This window comes from Chaetodon trifascialis, chromosome 11, assembly GCF_039877785.1.
Source record: "Chaetodon trifascialis isolate fChaTrf1 chromosome 11, fChaTrf1.hap1, whole genome shotgun sequence".
Classification (NCBI taxonomy): Eukaryota; Metazoa; Chordata; class Actinopteri; order Chaetodontiformes; family Chaetodontidae; genus Chaetodon; species Chaetodon trifascialis.
This window is the reverse complement of record NC_092066.1, coordinates 18,311,387-18,328,652: the sequence shown is the minus strand read 5'-3', so window position 1 is coordinate 18,328,652 and position 17,266 is coordinate 18,311,387. Positions and strand designations below refer to the sequence as shown.

Here is a 17,266-nt window from a genome sequence, read left to right as displayed (position 1 = left end):
AGTACTACACACATTCACTTTAAATGATAAAGCCTCTCTTCGCCCATCTAAGCCCGCCTGATTCCACCAATATATAGGTTTCATCGTCACAATTGGCCACACTTGGACCCTTAAGGTGCTTAAAGGTACAATGTAATGAATAATAATGTGTCCCTCGAACAGACGCAATAAGGAAGAGACAATTTCACCTATGTGACTGACTCAAGGTTTTTATCTTCATTGCTCACAACGGAATTGCAAAACAGTGTCAAAAAATTCAGGATCTAAAAGCCTCCAGGGTCGGCCGTCGTTTAGGAGAGAATAAGAAAAAACACAACATGAAAATGTTTCAGACTCCTCCAAAAGCCAATTTGTCTGCTGCCCCAGGTGCATTGTAATGGCAAAGACATGCCTGAATTGTTTTGTTTTGTTTTTTTTTAAATGTGAATCTCATCATCTGCTCAGACTGCTCGTAGCCTCTCTGCAAGACTCAGTGCATCCATGGGAAGGGATTGCCGGTGGAGAGATTAGTTGTGAATCACTCACAGAGACATCAATTCAATAACATGGCATTCGTGTTCACTTATATAATTCACACAAGACAGAATGGGAAGCGGCATTAGATAGGTGGAATTCAGGAAATGTTAAGAGGCTGCCGATGAACAGAGAAATAATATCTCTGCAGGCAGCCGGAGGATGAATGCTCCAAAAAATTGCCAGAAAGCATGTATCACGCTAAATTTGGCATGTGATATTTTTCCCATTGGAGGTGGTGGGTGTATGTGTGCTTTTGTATGCATGATGTAAGATGTATGTAGGTATTGCCATTAATATGTAAGCAAGCATGTCAAATGAATTTCCAGCGAGACACCTCAGATGTATACCCTCCTGGTGGCTGGCAAAGCACTGCTCTGTTAACCACAGCAGTCGTCCGTTTTATATGGAGCAGTCACTGTGCATGGGAGCAAAACTTTTGTCTCAGAGCTCAAAGTATAGTCTCAGTGCGGCGAAAAAAAAGGCTAAATCACTTAATCTTCGTACATCTAGTTAAATCACTGCAGGTAATATGTGCAGATGCAAGTTCTCTCTGAGCCCAGATGGAAATAAATGTTTGAAACTGTTCACCTATTCCATATATCTTCTGTAAATTTCATCTGTTCAGGGTCACTAAGCTGGCAAAATGCCACGTTAGCTCATTCATTGTCCTGGTATAGACACATACCGTCCAGCACCCAAATACAAGAATGAAAATTAGATCATTTCTAAGCCCACATGACACGTCCAAAAAAAAACTGATGCCATCATGTGACATTGAACAACAGTGCGACTTTGTATGGCCTGCTGTGGGGATTAAAGCCCATGTGACAGCTTTCCACCACAAACGGTCTTTCAAGCTTGTACAAAGACAGCAATTTTTCCATAATTTTAAGGGATGTATATTTCCTTCTAACCCCTATGACAACATATAGTCTACAGCAATGCAAGCAACCATGCAAGGCTGTTCTTACCCACAGTGGTGGTTAAAGCTAAATGCTAACATCACCTTGCTAACATATTCACAGTGACAATGCTAACATGCTGATGTTTAGCTGGTATGATTTTACTGTATTAACTACCTTAGGTTAATGTGTGAGCATGTTAACAGTTGCTAAGACGTGTTAAACACAAAGTACAGCTGAGGCTGATGGGAACGTTCTTAGTTTTATAGTTTCTTTCACTTTGCACATTCCACTTTAGTTTATATTGTGAGAGCTCATAGAATACATACGTTTCTATGCACATGTATATGTTTTTAGAACCGTGTTTTCTTACCTACCTCAGGTCATCTTAGTGTAAGTTATGTGAGTGTTGTGATATGCAAATTGCTGCTGCAACACAGCAATGTTCCTGATGGGATTCGGTTATAAATCAGTGTTGGACAAATTAAGATTTTTACTTGATGATGGCACTGGTGGAAAAGTGAGGGGATGGCCAAACTCGCAAAGTTTCATTCTCTGGGCACCATGCGGGTTTTTACAAACTTTCACAGCAATGCATCCAATAGTTACTGAGATACTTCTGTCCGGATCAAAGTCATTCAAAGAGCAGCAGCTCTAGTTTGCTTGTCTTGCCTGTCGTTGAGGGCTGAAATAAGTGAATTAGAATTCCTAAAGTTGGGACGCTGTGTAAAACATAAATAAAAACAGAATGCAAAAAAAAAAAAAAAAAAAAAATGCAGTAACATCCTTCATACAATCATGTGTTCACAAAGTGGTGAACCTCTCCATCCTTGCTTGTGAAGGACTGAGCCTTTCCAGGATGCCAAACAGATGTTTTTGGAGCATTGCACAACTTTCCCAGTCTGCAGCTGCTCCTGTCTTAACATGAAATGTGTTGTTGCATCAAATTCAGAATAAGTAGATACAAAAACCAATGAAGCTGATGAGGTCAAACACTAAATATGTTGTCTGCTTTCAGTTGAGTATACATCAAATAGGATTAACAAACTATCACATTCTGTGTTATTTATGTTTTACACAGCACCCAACCGTTTTGGAATCAGGGTTGTACAAATATTACAATAAATGTATTACAAAAATATTACAATACGAGAATCTGACACTGAGTCTACAAGGCAATTTTTGCTCCTTCAGCAGGAAAATAGAAAATAGCATATTAGCTGCCTCAGGAGTGCCTCTCAGCAATCAAAAGAGTCATACATGAGAGGATTTTACTCCCTTGAAGAAGGTAGAATAAATCTTAATTTATACGAAGAAGCACACACCCCAATTTATAGTGTGAAATGAAGAGAGTGGTGGGGAATTAGAGTCGAATGTGTGACATTCAGCATGAAGGTGAGGACAAATTTGAGGAAAATGAATGAAAATGAAAGAGTTTAGCACATAAAGGTGAGCGTGTTATTGTGTTAAGTATTCTTGCATTTATACTTCAAATTCATGAAATGTGTTGGCCTTGGGGCACCATCTATGCTTTAAATTTCCGAGCAATCAAGAGGTGTGTGTGTGTGTGTGTGTGTGTGTGTGTGTGTGTGTGTGTGTGTGTGTGTGTGTGTGTGTGTGTGTGTGTGTGTGTGTGTGTGTGTGAGAGAGAGAGAGAGAGAGAGAGAGAGAGAGAGAGAGAGAGAGAGTGGTTGAAGGTGCAGATATGTTGTTGGTTTTTTGTTTGTTTGGGGGGTTTTTTTGTTTTTTGTTTTTTGTTTTTTTTTGGAGTTTGCAATCAATACAGCTGAGCGGATATCCAGCACTGCAAAGATCATTTTTACTTGAAATGTCTGGCTTTCAGCTCAGGACCTTTAAATAAAATCTTCATCTTCCTTTTGTGCTCAGTCTCAAGAGAAGAAGTGACAACATGGAAGAAGTGTTTACATGATAGCTGTCAAGGAAACATAAAACATATACACAGTACATGTACACGTGTCAGGTTTTGTACTTTATGTGCGTGCGTGCGTGCGTGCGTGCGTGCGTGCGTGCGTGCGTGCGTGCGTGTGTCCTTCCTGCATACAAACAACACACACACACACACACACACACACACACACACACACACACACACACACACACACACAATACACCCTGAATGCTATGTTCACAGACTGACCCACAGCAACACAAAACATACAAATGTGCCCCCACCCCCTCTCCACACGCGCTCACTCAGCCATTTAGCCTAAGCTCTCACTCCAAAACAGAATCAAAAAGCTTTTATTGCTCCATCATCTCACTGCAGACGCGCTGTGCTCACATTTCATTTTTTCATTTCCAACTCTTCACCTTTGGTTCTTTTTTTCTACTGGCAACGTCCCCTCATATTGTACTGTCATAAAGATATAGCAACATGTTTTTATTTTAGTTTTAATCTATGCATCCTCTATATAACGTCACACCAACATCACAGATGTGTTATCTGAGACGCTTACTGTATTTCAAATTCATACTTTAGACAAAATCTCCATTATTACGTCGTGCCGTTTGACCAGCTTGATTAGACAGTGTGTTGAGTGCTTGTTTGAAAAACTGGGCAAACGGGTTAGCAGGAAGGTCTCTGTTTACATATCCAGCAGACACAGGGCAAAACATTAATTTGTATTTGTTGTGCTTTTGGCCACCAGATAACAGCCAATAATCACTTTGCCATTAGCCGTGTTTGGCTGCTAGATGTTCCACTATGTTGACCAGTTAGACACTGACTGGCTGGAAACAATGGTGATGAGATGAGGTTGGTGAGACTAAACCAAGCTGTAAGGCAGGAAACTAAAACAATGAGCTGAAACACATTCAAAGGAACCACATAGTCGGATGGTAATTATCTGTGTGTATCTGTGTGATTTTGGCATTTCACAGTTATCTGACGTAACCTCAAACCTCAGTGAGCTGTATACCCTTTGAATGCTAAGTTGTGGGCTTCAGTCTCACCATGTATTTTCTGATGATACTTTTTCCAAAACTTTTCCGTGTTCAGGGGTCTTCATCCTGTCACAGTGGACCCAGGGGCCCCACAAAGCAAACTCTATTTGACTTTTTCTATTCATATCCAGAGACCATGACTATAGCTGAGGGCTTGAATGCAAATTGAACTGGAGGCTGAGCAGACACATCTGTATGCACCTGATGACTGCTTAAAATCAAACCCATGAGACAAAAGAGAGACTAAGATGTAACTTTGGTGGTTTGATATACTGCAAAGGTGGCAAGTACCTCCTGAACTGTATCAGCATGCAATTGTTACAACTTTTGATATAAATAAAAATTAATTATCAAACTCAAGTAAGTCTCTGCAATCTGCTCGCCATGCTGTACATCAGCTGAAACCAATGTCTGTCTATTGAGTGGAAAGTGAATAGAAAAAGTCATTTGTTGTTCACAGGGCTGAAGCATTATTCTACATGATAAAAGACAACGTAGCAGCAGGTTCTGTGGCAGCGACACCTCAGGCATGAATACAAATGAGGACACACAGATCATTGAAAACAACGAAAAAGCTTTCATTTTTGAGAATTCTAGTCACACTTCCTAATCATTTACATACATACATGTGCATCTAATTGTGTAGTTATGTAAATGTAATTAACATCAGCACACACTGCAGCTCGGATACACTGAAGAACAGTACGATAATGTCGTTGAATAATGTTTGACGCTGTCAAGTTTAAGAACACTGTGGAATATAATTGCATTCAGGACTAACTCAGTTATGGCCATTTACCTTTTATGTCTGTCAGTATAAGCTGCATTAGCTACATCAGTGATTTTATTGGCCCCTACCAGGTACAATTAAGGCAGCATAATGCAGCATAGCACTGTGCATTCAGTTGAGAAGAAAAAAGTCAAAAACACATAATTTTCAGTACATTCAAGCAACCAAGCCGTGAAAAACATGTCTGTCGTATGTTTTACTCCACTGTAAATACTGTTCTGACTGAGTGCAATATTATTATATATTGTTCAGTATGACATACAGGATCCCAAACACAAACTTGTGATCAAACACGGGTAAATAATAAACAGGTGTGATATAACTAGCAACTGTGGCCTAAAATGAAAATTTCCATAGACACACTAACAAACTGAACTAAGATGGTGAACATGATAAACAAGCATGCTAACCTAAACATGCTAAACAACATGTTATTGTTGATTGTGAGCATGTTCTCAAACTGATATTAGCATTTAGCTCAAAGCGACACTGTGCCGAAGTCCTGCCTCACAGAGTCATTAACATGGCTATAGACTCTTGGACCCCATTATATTGTAGATTTGTTTTTAGATTTAATTCATTCAATTCATTCTATTTCCAGTTTTCTGTTGTAGTTTGGTTATGTTCGGCAACAAAACAACTTGGTTAGCTTTAGAAAAGCTTCCCAGGGAATCCTGGGAATAGGTGGCGAGGCACAAGGTGGCAAAAAGGAAAAAGTCACAGGAGATGAGGCACTGGTAATTCACCTGCGTGAACAAAGCTAAACTATATCACAGGTAGCAGTAATAAACAGCTAACAATATCACTAAGCAGCAGAAGCAATCCACAGTCTTTGTGCTGTGCTTCATTGTGATGAGTCCCAGCTGTTTTGGAGCCAGCTCCCAAGCCACCTGAAGAACCACGCCCAGCCCAGGGAAGCCCACACCTCTCCACAGTACACAAGAAAATAGCTGAATATCCCAAACCACCACAAGATTGTGCAAAATTTATCTAGCCATGCCAGTAGAGCAACACACAGGGACAAACTGACACAATATTTTTTACATTTACCAAATATTGCTAAGGGAGTCTGGGGATGATTTGCCCCAGATTTAACAAAACCACAAATAATACCAGAGGTCAGATCGGATTGTTTATTATCTGGATGCAGATTTAATTCAAGGTGTAAATTGTTTTTAAACGCATGTTGACTTTGAGTCTGACAGGATAGTTTTCAATGTCATTTCTTCTTCATCATCCAGTCTGTCTGCATCATTTTGAATAGGCTTTACAGTAATTAAAAACATCTTACATATACTGTAGAGACCCTTTTCTCACCCGCTGATGCAAACACATTTCTTCAGTTAGTGAAAGGAAATCGGTATTATTGACAAGAAACTGGAGAAATACAAGGAGAGACAAAGAGCATAAAAGATAGTTTGAGACTTTGAATTTACTGCAGGAAGATGAGTTCTGAGCGATGCATAGATTATCAGTAGATCTGATGTTTTTTTCTGTAGCAAGCTTAGTCATGCTCTACATAGGATCACTTTCCAAGGCAACTGAGCAATGAAAGCCACTGCAGTGTGTTCACTTTTTTTGCTTCGTATCTGTCTGAGAATTCACAGCTGCAGCAGACTACTTCAAAAGTAAATGAAGGGTTTTTTCTATACAAGTTACAAAAGCTGGCAGAAGTCTGGCTTTGATTTAAGCATCTTATTTTTGCAGGAGCACAGCAGTGATCAGACGATAAAAACCTTTCAATATTGTTGACATTTTTGTGAAAATTGAAGTTAGCCTGAAGAGTGGCAGAAAGATTCTTTATAAAACTTCAGCAGCACTTTTTTAACTCTTGCATTTAATAACTGAATGAATGGATTAAAGATCCTCCAGATTCCTGCCATGCATGAACTGTTTTCTCCCAATAAGGAAATCCAGTCATGCAAATAGGTATTGAACAAGTGTAACACTATACCAGACAATTAACCTTAAACTGTTTTTTTCATTTGTCTAATAATATGGTGATGCAGTGACAGTTTGGTTTGTGGTTGGTGCAGTGAAAACACTCCACAGCAATTAGCATATTGCACAACAGATGTCACTTGTAGAAACGAGGATAATGCAGGTCACCACAAAGAGCGACATACTTGTATAACATATTTTGCTTGTATTGTACAACTTGGTGTCGTAATCACATTTAATTTATTTTTCTCTGCAACTTGCAGGAGGTGAAGTACTTCCAGTTTCCCGGAGAGTTGCTAATGAGGATGTTGAAAATGTTAATTTTGCCCCTCGTCGTATCCAGGTAAGAGCGACACAGTTCTTCACACACACTCCAGAAACACACTCAAACACTTGCTGTGTGTGTGCCGAATGCATTCTTGATAAACAATTTGCGTACTGGTGGATGTTGGTTTTCACTGCAGGAATGGGAGGTAGTCAGGTTTGGATAAAGAACTGAAAGAAGGAGCGACATAAAACAAAAAACTTCGAGATTATTATCACTCTCCTGTCCTGTAGTTTTGTGGAACTGTATTGTCGATACTGAAATAAATTGAACCCTTGAAATGACTTGTAATGAGGAGATATCTGCAGCCACTTGGCAACTATCATTGTCACTGCAGCCACTCTCCCCCTCCCTCATAAACTGATATGCACAGAGGACTGTGGCACACTGTTCCCTCTGGCAGTGGTTAGCATTTCTGTGCCATCTGAGATGTCAGGGTTGCTGAGCGCGCATACCTCACCTCTTCTGAACGAGATGAAGCACAAACTTTGAGCAGCCTGGGACCTATCTGAACGCTCGGCATCAGAATGAGGTGCATTTACTTCATAGTGCAGTGCACAGTGTTTGTGGTGTTTGATGGCAAGAACAAGGCACTCACTACCTGGTGGCAGTTTTCCCACTGAGGATCTGCACTGACTCAGAGCAAAAATCTGTTCTGGACACCTGAATCCTGTAAAAAAAAAAATACCAATTATCTCATGTCTGTGGGTTGTTTTTGTAGTTTGTCATCTTTTGCTTTGCATGATTTCCTTTCATTTGGCATTTTAAGTCCAGTCTGACCCTTGAGCCAAGTGACTGTCCTCAGTGACCACCTGTTTGTTGTTCGACTGTGAGCTGAGGGTTTGTTTAGAGGCATCAGTATTCATGACTGGATTCAGACTGACCTTACTCTTCTGCAGGGTTTCCTCATCCCCACTCCATCACTGATAATAGAAATGCCTGTATTCCTGTTCATATTTGCTTTGTTAAAAAGCAACTTGTGTCACTATATTACGACCCTGCCTCACCACCCCAGAACAATAATTTCTAACAATTTTCATTATATGACACCGTCTGCCACTATTCATGAAAATCTAGTTAAATTTGGATTACTGAATGTAATAATCCAATAAGTGCTCCATATGTCGAGATTTTATGAACACTAACTTCTGTTCATCACTAAAACCTTGAAAAACTAGGGTGACTCTATCCCACTGATAGAAACGCTGCCTTCTGATTTCCACTTTTTTTAATCAGCCCTGATCCTGTGGTCTAGCTGGTGGATCAGCGCTTATTTTCAGGAACACTTCCTACTCTCTGGTCTCAGTTGGCCAATTTACATCCTTCAGATCGTTATTCTTCAAAATTAATGCTAAGGCCTCTGTGCTTTGTGTCCTGATTTACAGACATCCAAAAAAATTAAATGTCTTCATCAGTGAATTCTCTAAACCCCACTAATTTTAAGGTGAATGACGCCCATGTGACCATAAATCAGTTCTATTGAATGTACAGCTTCTGTTCCTGTTCCCCTCAGCTACTGCTCGTGTGTTTGCCACTGCATTCAGAGCTGCACCAACCACCTGCTAAACTGAATGCTCCTTGTTGTCGTTAAACACTGAGGATTTGCTCATTCTCTTCAATCAATCCTGCAGCCTTATTCTAGACTCCGTTGCCCCTCTCACAAGAAGACCTTGCAAATTGAAAAATCTTTCCATGGCTCGATGATTAGACTAGATCAATTGGAAGGGGCTGCATAAAAGCAGAATGAACATCTTCTGACAAAAATTACGTTACGGATGGAAGAGCAAAATACTTTTTGAGGATTATTGAGAACAGCTGCCATAGCCCAAGAATCTTATTCAGCACCATTAACTCTGTTATAAACCCACCTCCTACACCTAGCCTTGACCCCTCACCAATCAACTGTGAGGACTTGTGAGGACGTTTTTCACCAATCTTGTGATGATTCTTTTTAGACACAGTTGATCAGACTGAATTTGTGCTTAATTATGTTTGTTTTAAAGCACTGAATATCCCAATCATTGAGTATCATTGATATTCCCTATTATTAAGTCATGTTTTCTCCATACAGTGTCAGTGAGTACTTCGATTACTGCTGATTAATGTAGGTGAGAAGTACAGCATGACATTTTTTTACTGCACTTAATGACCGTTTTCAGCATGAAGGATTAAATAGTAATGTTTATATGGAAATAAACCTGTTGCCCCTTTATAGCTTTGGATGCATTCATAGAAGTGCACAGGCTGCCAAATTCTCCAGTTTGACTATTTTGGGCCCAAAGCTCTTAGTTGCCTGCATGAGGTCAGTGATGTCATACACACTCAAAAAAACCTCCCAAAACAAATCATGCAAACGCACCGGTTACATGCAGGGCGCTTTGTGCAATAAGCTACTTACAATCTATGCAACAGCAAAGACTGGATGAGAAGTTAATCCTCCCTCCCTCACTCTGTCTCTGTCTGTCTGTCTCTCTGTCTCTCTCTCTCTGCCTGTGTGTTGGTCTCTTGTATGTTTCTCTTTCTTTATCTATGTCATTTAAATACAAGGCAAGGGCCACCAAGAGTATGCGTTTGCTCATTTATTCATGTTCATGGTCCCTTCCTCCAATTTCACAGACTAAGACATTGCAGGTTTCCTGCCAAACATGTAGCCAAGAGATGTTAATTACAACTAATCTGAAACGGTACATGCAGGCAGGGGGCCAGACTGAGCCAAGTTCAGCACAGCACTTCAGCACATGGGAATGTAAAAGCTATCAGGGCAAACATTCAACATTCATTCAACATGAGGATGGGCCCCAGCTGCTGGAGCTCCTGTTGAGTCTGCAGCACCCACAATGTTCACGGTGCCTGCTCGCCACTCGAAGAAGGCAATAATGGATATTGAAGGTAGAGGGCATGGCTTGTTACCTCGCAGCTGTTGTGTTTGAATTAATCACTATCCATCCACTCCCATCTTCTCTGAGATGATTTGCAGCATATCTGCATATCTTTGCAACCCTCTGCAGGCACGCACGCCAGTCCGGTCACAGACACAACAACAGTCTTAGTTGATATCCTGCTTTTCTCTCTCTTCTTTCTCTCTCCCAGTGATGACAGCAGAGTGTATCGAGATTGGGATGCACAGACCGGCTGGTTGACAGTGCATGGTACAGAAGGGCTTATCTAGGGGTGAATATCCGCCCCAGCCCTATAGCCTGCCTGTCCCCATTTTTTCCCTCCCAGCGCCATCTGCGCACCAGCCAAAGCGGAAACCAGATTATCCCATGAACGCGTCATGCAGAATCAATGGCCACTGCACTTACTGCCTCCTTATGTTCCATGTGTCTTTTATTTTTGGGATTGTAATTACAATGAAGTATTGAATCAAACTATATTTTGAAAAAATAAATAAATAAATAAATATATATATATATATATATATATATATATATATATATATATATATATATATATATATATATATATATATATATATATATATATATATATATATATATTCATTTTTTTGTGGTTTCTAGTTAAATACAGCGTTAACATTTTAATAAAGCCCTTGGAAGCTCTTATTCACCAACACAAGGTCAAATGAAGAATAGTTTAATGAAATGCAGCTTTTGCACAAACATATGGCTGATCCACACCATATTACAGTGAGGTGTAAACACACATCTTAAGATCATGTGTGATCAGCTCTGTATTGCATCTGTTTCTTGAGTCTGATCATTTAACGGTCATCAGAGATGAAATCCTCGCTACAAAGACCATTTGAGTAGTCATTATGTCACCAAGCCTCTAGGAACAAATATTTCACACTCTATGATCCCTGAGGAAAAAAACTTAAGTTTTTTTTATTATTATTAGAAAGAAAAACACAGTGGCAGTGTTGTCTTCGGGGTATTATAGGTCAGCTCAGCAGGTCAGGTAGTAGGGCTGGATAAACAAGAGGTTTATAGTCATTTGGTTTTTCTTAATCTCAGCATACAGACAGACAGATAGACACACAGCAGTGTAAAACAAAACTAAACTAACTAACTAACTAAGTGTAAAACTACAGTAACCCAAGCTAAGAAAACAAAACTCATCTGAGAAATCATTCATTTGTTAAATCAATCATTACTTCATTCCTTAGATCAGGGAGAACACGTACATCACACTAACTTCTAATGTGATGACTGGAGCTGCTTCTCTTTAGCGAGGCGTTTGATGTCAGATGGCAGTGATGATAATGATACTGACAGCTGGTTTTCCAGGTTTGGGTCAGTCACTCTTGAGCAGAGCTGCTCTCATTAGGAGGTTGTCCCAAACAGAGATGCAGTTTTCAGTGCATGTCTCCTCAGAATGGAAAAAATCCTGACGTACATTCAGTTTATAGAACTCAAGCACAGGGAGGCTGTTGTGATGACACAATGATTTTGTGTTGGAGGTACATCAGCTGGCTCCACATTAAACACCATATCAAATATGTTCAGTTACTTTTGTTTACTTTTCATCTAGACACTATAAATAATCCTGGAACATCAACTACTGAAACTGTCATGAAGCAGAACATCGATATGGCCTATAACGGCCTGAGCTCCTGACAGCAAAGGCCATAGTGTGACTGCCACATGTCATGGATGTCATGGATAACCCCTCTCCAAGGAGCCTTGGCCTTATTTTTTTTTTCATCTGGACAAGGATTACTGTAAAGCTCTTGCTCAGCATAGGTGCAGCAGGGAGGACTATAAGCCCCATATGGTCCAAAAATCTTCTGGCAGATCTGCTGTACGTGTGCTCGAAACCTCACCATTGAGACGGCTACACATGGCAGGTGACATACTCTAATCCCACCTTGACTCACGTATCAGAAGTCACGACAGAGATCTCAGTGTAGACACAATGTGTTCAGTATCAAGAGTCCATTTCCCATCAAACAGAAGCAGAAATCAGAACTCAAGTGCACCAAAAGTATTTGTTTCCTCTGAGTTCAAAAGGCTTTAGGTTGCTCACAAAAACAAGAAAAATGTCCACAGAGCTACACTTCATTTAATGTTATGTTGGTCATCTTTCTGTTTCTGTTAAATTAAAAGCCATTTCTAAACCCCATTCATTTGCTGCATATATATTTATCTCATACATTCCAGGTTACAGCCTCTAGTTCTACATACGCACAGTGAACACCATCAGTTTCCAAGCTGTGGGTTAGGACCCACCAAGGGGTGAAAATAGTGGACAACTGTAGAGGACGGCAGACAGACACAGTCTATTCTCTGGATTTTCCACTTTATAACATCACCCGACCTTATGGTGGCACAAGACAGTTCACGCAATGTGAGCTTGCTTTCCATCAGAGTGATTGTAATGTTTCTGAATTAAAGTGACAAACCTTTGGTTTATCAAATATGATTATTTAACGACTGTAGCAAAGCTCGGCATTCATCAAGTGGACAAATTCCATCAAAAATACAACATCTGACTTTGATATTATTTTAGATTTATATGCATAGAGGAGGGAGGAGGAGGAGGAGGAGGAGGAAGAGGAGGAGGAGGAGGAGGAGGTCATGAGGTGAATCCCTGGAATAGCAAAAATGTAATTTTCCCCCATTTTGATCTCCTGGCTGTAGTTTCTGGTCATGTCAATTCTGCACCCAACATCTGGACATACAACGCCAGACAATGTTGTTGTGACAGTTTGTCTGCCGTTTCCCAGAAGATTGTTGTTTTGTTGTGCAGTCAATCCACCTCATCTACTTTCTGCTTGTTTAGATTTTTCCTGCTGGAGGTCATCTAATCTCTGAGCAGTGCAGGCCAAGCCCCTGGGTTATCACTGCTGCAGCGGCATGTTGTCCAATATACCAAAGAGGCCAAGGTTTATTCACACAGTTCCAGCCACATTATACTAAGTCCAAGCAACAAGCAAACAGGCAATGCAGGAGCACCTTTGCAGTGAATTCCAAGAGCCTTTCTGCTTAGAAGATTTTGCTCTGTTCTGTAATATCTGTAATATCCATAAGCAGCAATTTGCTGCTAATTGCATTCAACTGACAATTCTAAAGTACCTCAGGGTCATTCATGGGAGTGGCCAATGACAGAACTCATAGAGTGAGAATATATTAGAAAGGAAACAATACTGGCAACAGAAATCTTCTCATAAAGAGGACCTATTGTTCTTTTTAGGTCTGTGTAGAAGATGTCAGCAAAGCAGGGTGTCTTCAGGAAAGCAAAGGTGGTAGACAGAGAGTGATTTTATGGAACTAATGGTGGTTTCTTTGCACTACTAGTATGAGGAAAGAAAATGATTTTTCTGCGAAACGGTAGGTGGACGTCCTGTGCAGGGTCCACCAATGAGGAGATTCAGTTGCTTAGATAACTGCCTGCATGCCAGAGCCAAGAGAAGGTTATCTTAATTTAGCATTAGGACTGGAAACTGGGGGAAACGGTGAGCATGGCTCTGTCCAAAGGTAAAAAAAAAGTCACCTAGCAGCACCTCTAAAGCACAATTAGAAGCTGTCCATAAACATGCCGTCGCTCAGTTCAGTACAGTCAGGGGTTTGGCTGCGACAGCCTGTCTTGGTGTGGTGTTACCAGTCATTTAAGGTGGCTGAAGTTAACTAATGGTGACAATCTTTATATTACTGTCTAGCTGTGATTACATTACTGAGTCAATTCACTGACTTTTGCCACACTATGCAGAATTAAATCCAGCTCATGTTCTTGTATTGGCAGTAGCTTCAAGCCCGGCAGCTGAGCTCGTGCCCTTCAGTTATGTACATTCCTATCAGATCTCAGACTCCAAACAAAATTTTGCTGAGTCATTTGTGGCTGCAGTGTAGTGAAAGCCTTGAATCCTGGGCCTAAATTGGACTTTTGTAATGCTCTACACGAGAGAAAATCATTGTTGCTGCTGTGACTTTGGAAACTCACAAACAGGCAATTTCAAGAAATACTCAAGGACAAGGGTGAAAAGATTTTTTTTTTCCATCAAGAACAGCCTTCAGCGCCTTTCTCTGCTCTTCTTTAGTCCTCAGTTCTCATATAACTAATGCTATAGCAGCTATATTAACCCCTGTAAGAGCCGGCATTGTTGTCAAACCAACAGTGGCATCTCCTGCTGTGCTTTGGCCACAAGCAAGCCTTAAAGATGGATTCTTGGTTTGCATGATCTCACAGCTATGCAGCTGCCTCGCAAGTAATGTCAACATGACTGTGAGTCACTTGCCTTCACTAAGCTGCCTCTAACACAGAACCCCAACACTATTACAAAAAATACTAATACTGAAACTAAAAAGAAATAAATAGATATCTTGAATTATTTTGGGAGTTCTACATGTGAATGCCCTGATTTTCTTTGTTATCTTGTGTAGTAATACTGTGTGTTTTATGTCTATTATGTGTATTTGTATTGTTAAAAAGTTAAAAATAAAATAAAAAGAAAAAAAAAGAAATAAATAGATTAACTAAAATGAAAGATTTTTGAACAATAAAGACAAAACTGAAAAGAGCAAGTGAACGCTGGAAACTAACAACTGGATTAAAAACAACAATTAAAAATGGAATAAAAGACCAAAACTATAATAACTCTGATTGGGGACATCAAATGCTTTCTGATGATTCAGCACAGGATACTTTGCCACTTTTTTCACTTTCACTTTGTACAGAAGTAAATACCGAGCAGACTCATCCTCAGTGTGGCTGAGATGATGATGATGATGGAAACTCTCCGTCGTACATTTCAGAGATGCTAAAAGGAGGATGCAGGATGAGCACAGACAGTGACTGCACGGAAAGACTCAGCAGCCCCATCCAAAGCTTTGCCAAGTCAAACCAGATTACATTTTGGACAAGGAGAAAATCTTGTCACCCCAGCTCAAGAGACCCAGTGAAGATCTCTCCGACCCCCCCACCACCCCCCTCACTGGCTCCACTCTCCTGCTGTGCCACCATTTCAACATCTTCTCCCACATCCCACATATGAGATGTGCCTGCAGCTTTTTTTTTTCCATCAGCAGCTGAGAATCAAACATTGAATGAGTGTCGAACGTCACCATGTCAGTGCAGTGAAAATGAAAATCTGAACTGCATTACTCAGAGCAGCCCATTTTAATGCAAATTACAATGTTCTGCTTCTAATGATTGTGATTACAGTTGTTTATCCCCCTCCCCTGGGCTTTCTGTGATACAGAGGAGGGGGCGCAAAGCTCTGAATGGATGTATTCACATTTCACGAGAAAGAGAAAGAGGAGCAAGTGACAGAGAGACAAAGACAGTAAGACATACATATTACATATATATTTCATTCGGTTTGATGCTTTCTTCTCTCTGTCATCTATCAACATCATGGATTGCTTTCTCGGAGACTACAGAGGCGGTTTCTTGAACAAAGCACTTCTCTGGTTTGAAAATGGCTCATTGAGTTTGGTTAAGCAGTGCCATCATGTCAAAGCTGTACAGCTGTAAGGTTTGCTTAGATAACATACGTTGTTAGGGTGAAGGTTGAACATAAAGCCTGAAAGCCAGAATGTTTCCTCTTGACTCTTTTGCGTGTGAGTGCTTTGATTTCCTCACAATGCACCTGTGACACTGCTGTGAAGGACACATATTGTTCCATATATGTACAAAGATAATTTCTTCCTAAAATGACACAAAGGTCATGAAATTCCATCTATCCATGGGAAACTTTCACTCGTTAATGCATTCATTACCCTGCAGCTAATGCAATTTAGTGGCACTTATTGCTTTGCTCAATAAATACTTTGCATGCAAATAAACACTGAATGAGTTCGCTGAACTGCAGCAGCATGCCGGAGAGCGAACATTTTTATTCAGCCTTCCTCTGCAGGGGCACTGACCTTCACTTTTCAAAGTATCCACTTCTGAAAATTGAGGCGGGACAGAGGCAGTTCTTCAGCAGTGATCTTTTTTTCATTTCTGACATTAACCTCCACCTTCCTGTGTATGTTTCTGTCTCTGCCTTTGTGTGTTTGCATCCAACAGTTTGATGTCAGGTCTAGCTGCCCTGGATGCCAAGTGCTCCAGCCGCCTGGGCATCATGACCATCTCCTACTACCTCTGGACCACCTTTGTTGCCGTGGTAGTGGGCATCGTCATGGTATACATCATCCACCCGGGTGGAGCTGCTCAGAAGGAGGACTCTGAGGACAGCAAGAAGCCAATGACCAGCTCCGCTGATGCTCTGCTGGATCTGATTCGGTAAGAGACTGTCATGTATCTGAGTGTGAGCTGGCTCACAGAGACACACACATACAAAGGGACTGACATGCACATGACATTATTAAATATACAGTACATTCATGACGCTCCATTGCACTTGCCAAAAGGGTATTTTTTACTTTTTCACTGCATAAAAATCAACATTTTTAATGAGCTGCACTTTTATATCACTTTTCAAACACATCCAAACAGAGACGATAAACACTGACTTCACCCTGTTAAATCATACTGTTAAAAAGACTGAAAATAAGATGATGGTACTCCGCTCAGTGCTGATGTTTATAAGCATTGCGTGAGTGCGAGTGGGACCTCCGAGATGCCACAGGGTAAATTGGAGTGTGTAAGATGAGTAATAAGAAAGGAAAGAAGAAGAAATGTGTTCAGCTACTCCACGTTCTCTTCATTTCTTCTGATTTTTCTCAAATGTGGAAGATAGGTTGGAAAGGATTGGATTCATTTGTGAATCAAATACAAGGTCATATTTCTGGGCATGGATGGTCCTTTAAATGGAAAAATCCAAAGACACCAACATTTAAAAGTAAATAAATTCATGTGAGATCATTTTAATGAAAAGAACAAGAAAAAAGGAAACTCTCTAAGAATGTGTGCTTCCTTCAG

The 17,266-nt window shown here is 40.4% G+C and overlaps 1 protein-coding gene across 1 annotated transcript in view; it reads left to right on the top strand.

The window, feature by feature from the left end:
* Positions 1 to 17,266, top strand: part of slc1a7a (solute carrier family 1 member 7a) — a 28,488-nt gene that overhangs the window by 579 nt on the left and 10,643 nt on the right. The window contains exons 2-3 of the mRNA XM_070973863.1: positions 7,377 to 7,456; positions 16,412 to 16,627. Coding sequence (XP_070829964.1) covers positions 7,377 to 7,456; positions 16,412 to 16,627 — 296 coding nt within the window. The remainder of the gene's footprint in view (positions 1 to 7,376; positions 7,457 to 16,411; positions 16,628 to 17,266) is intronic.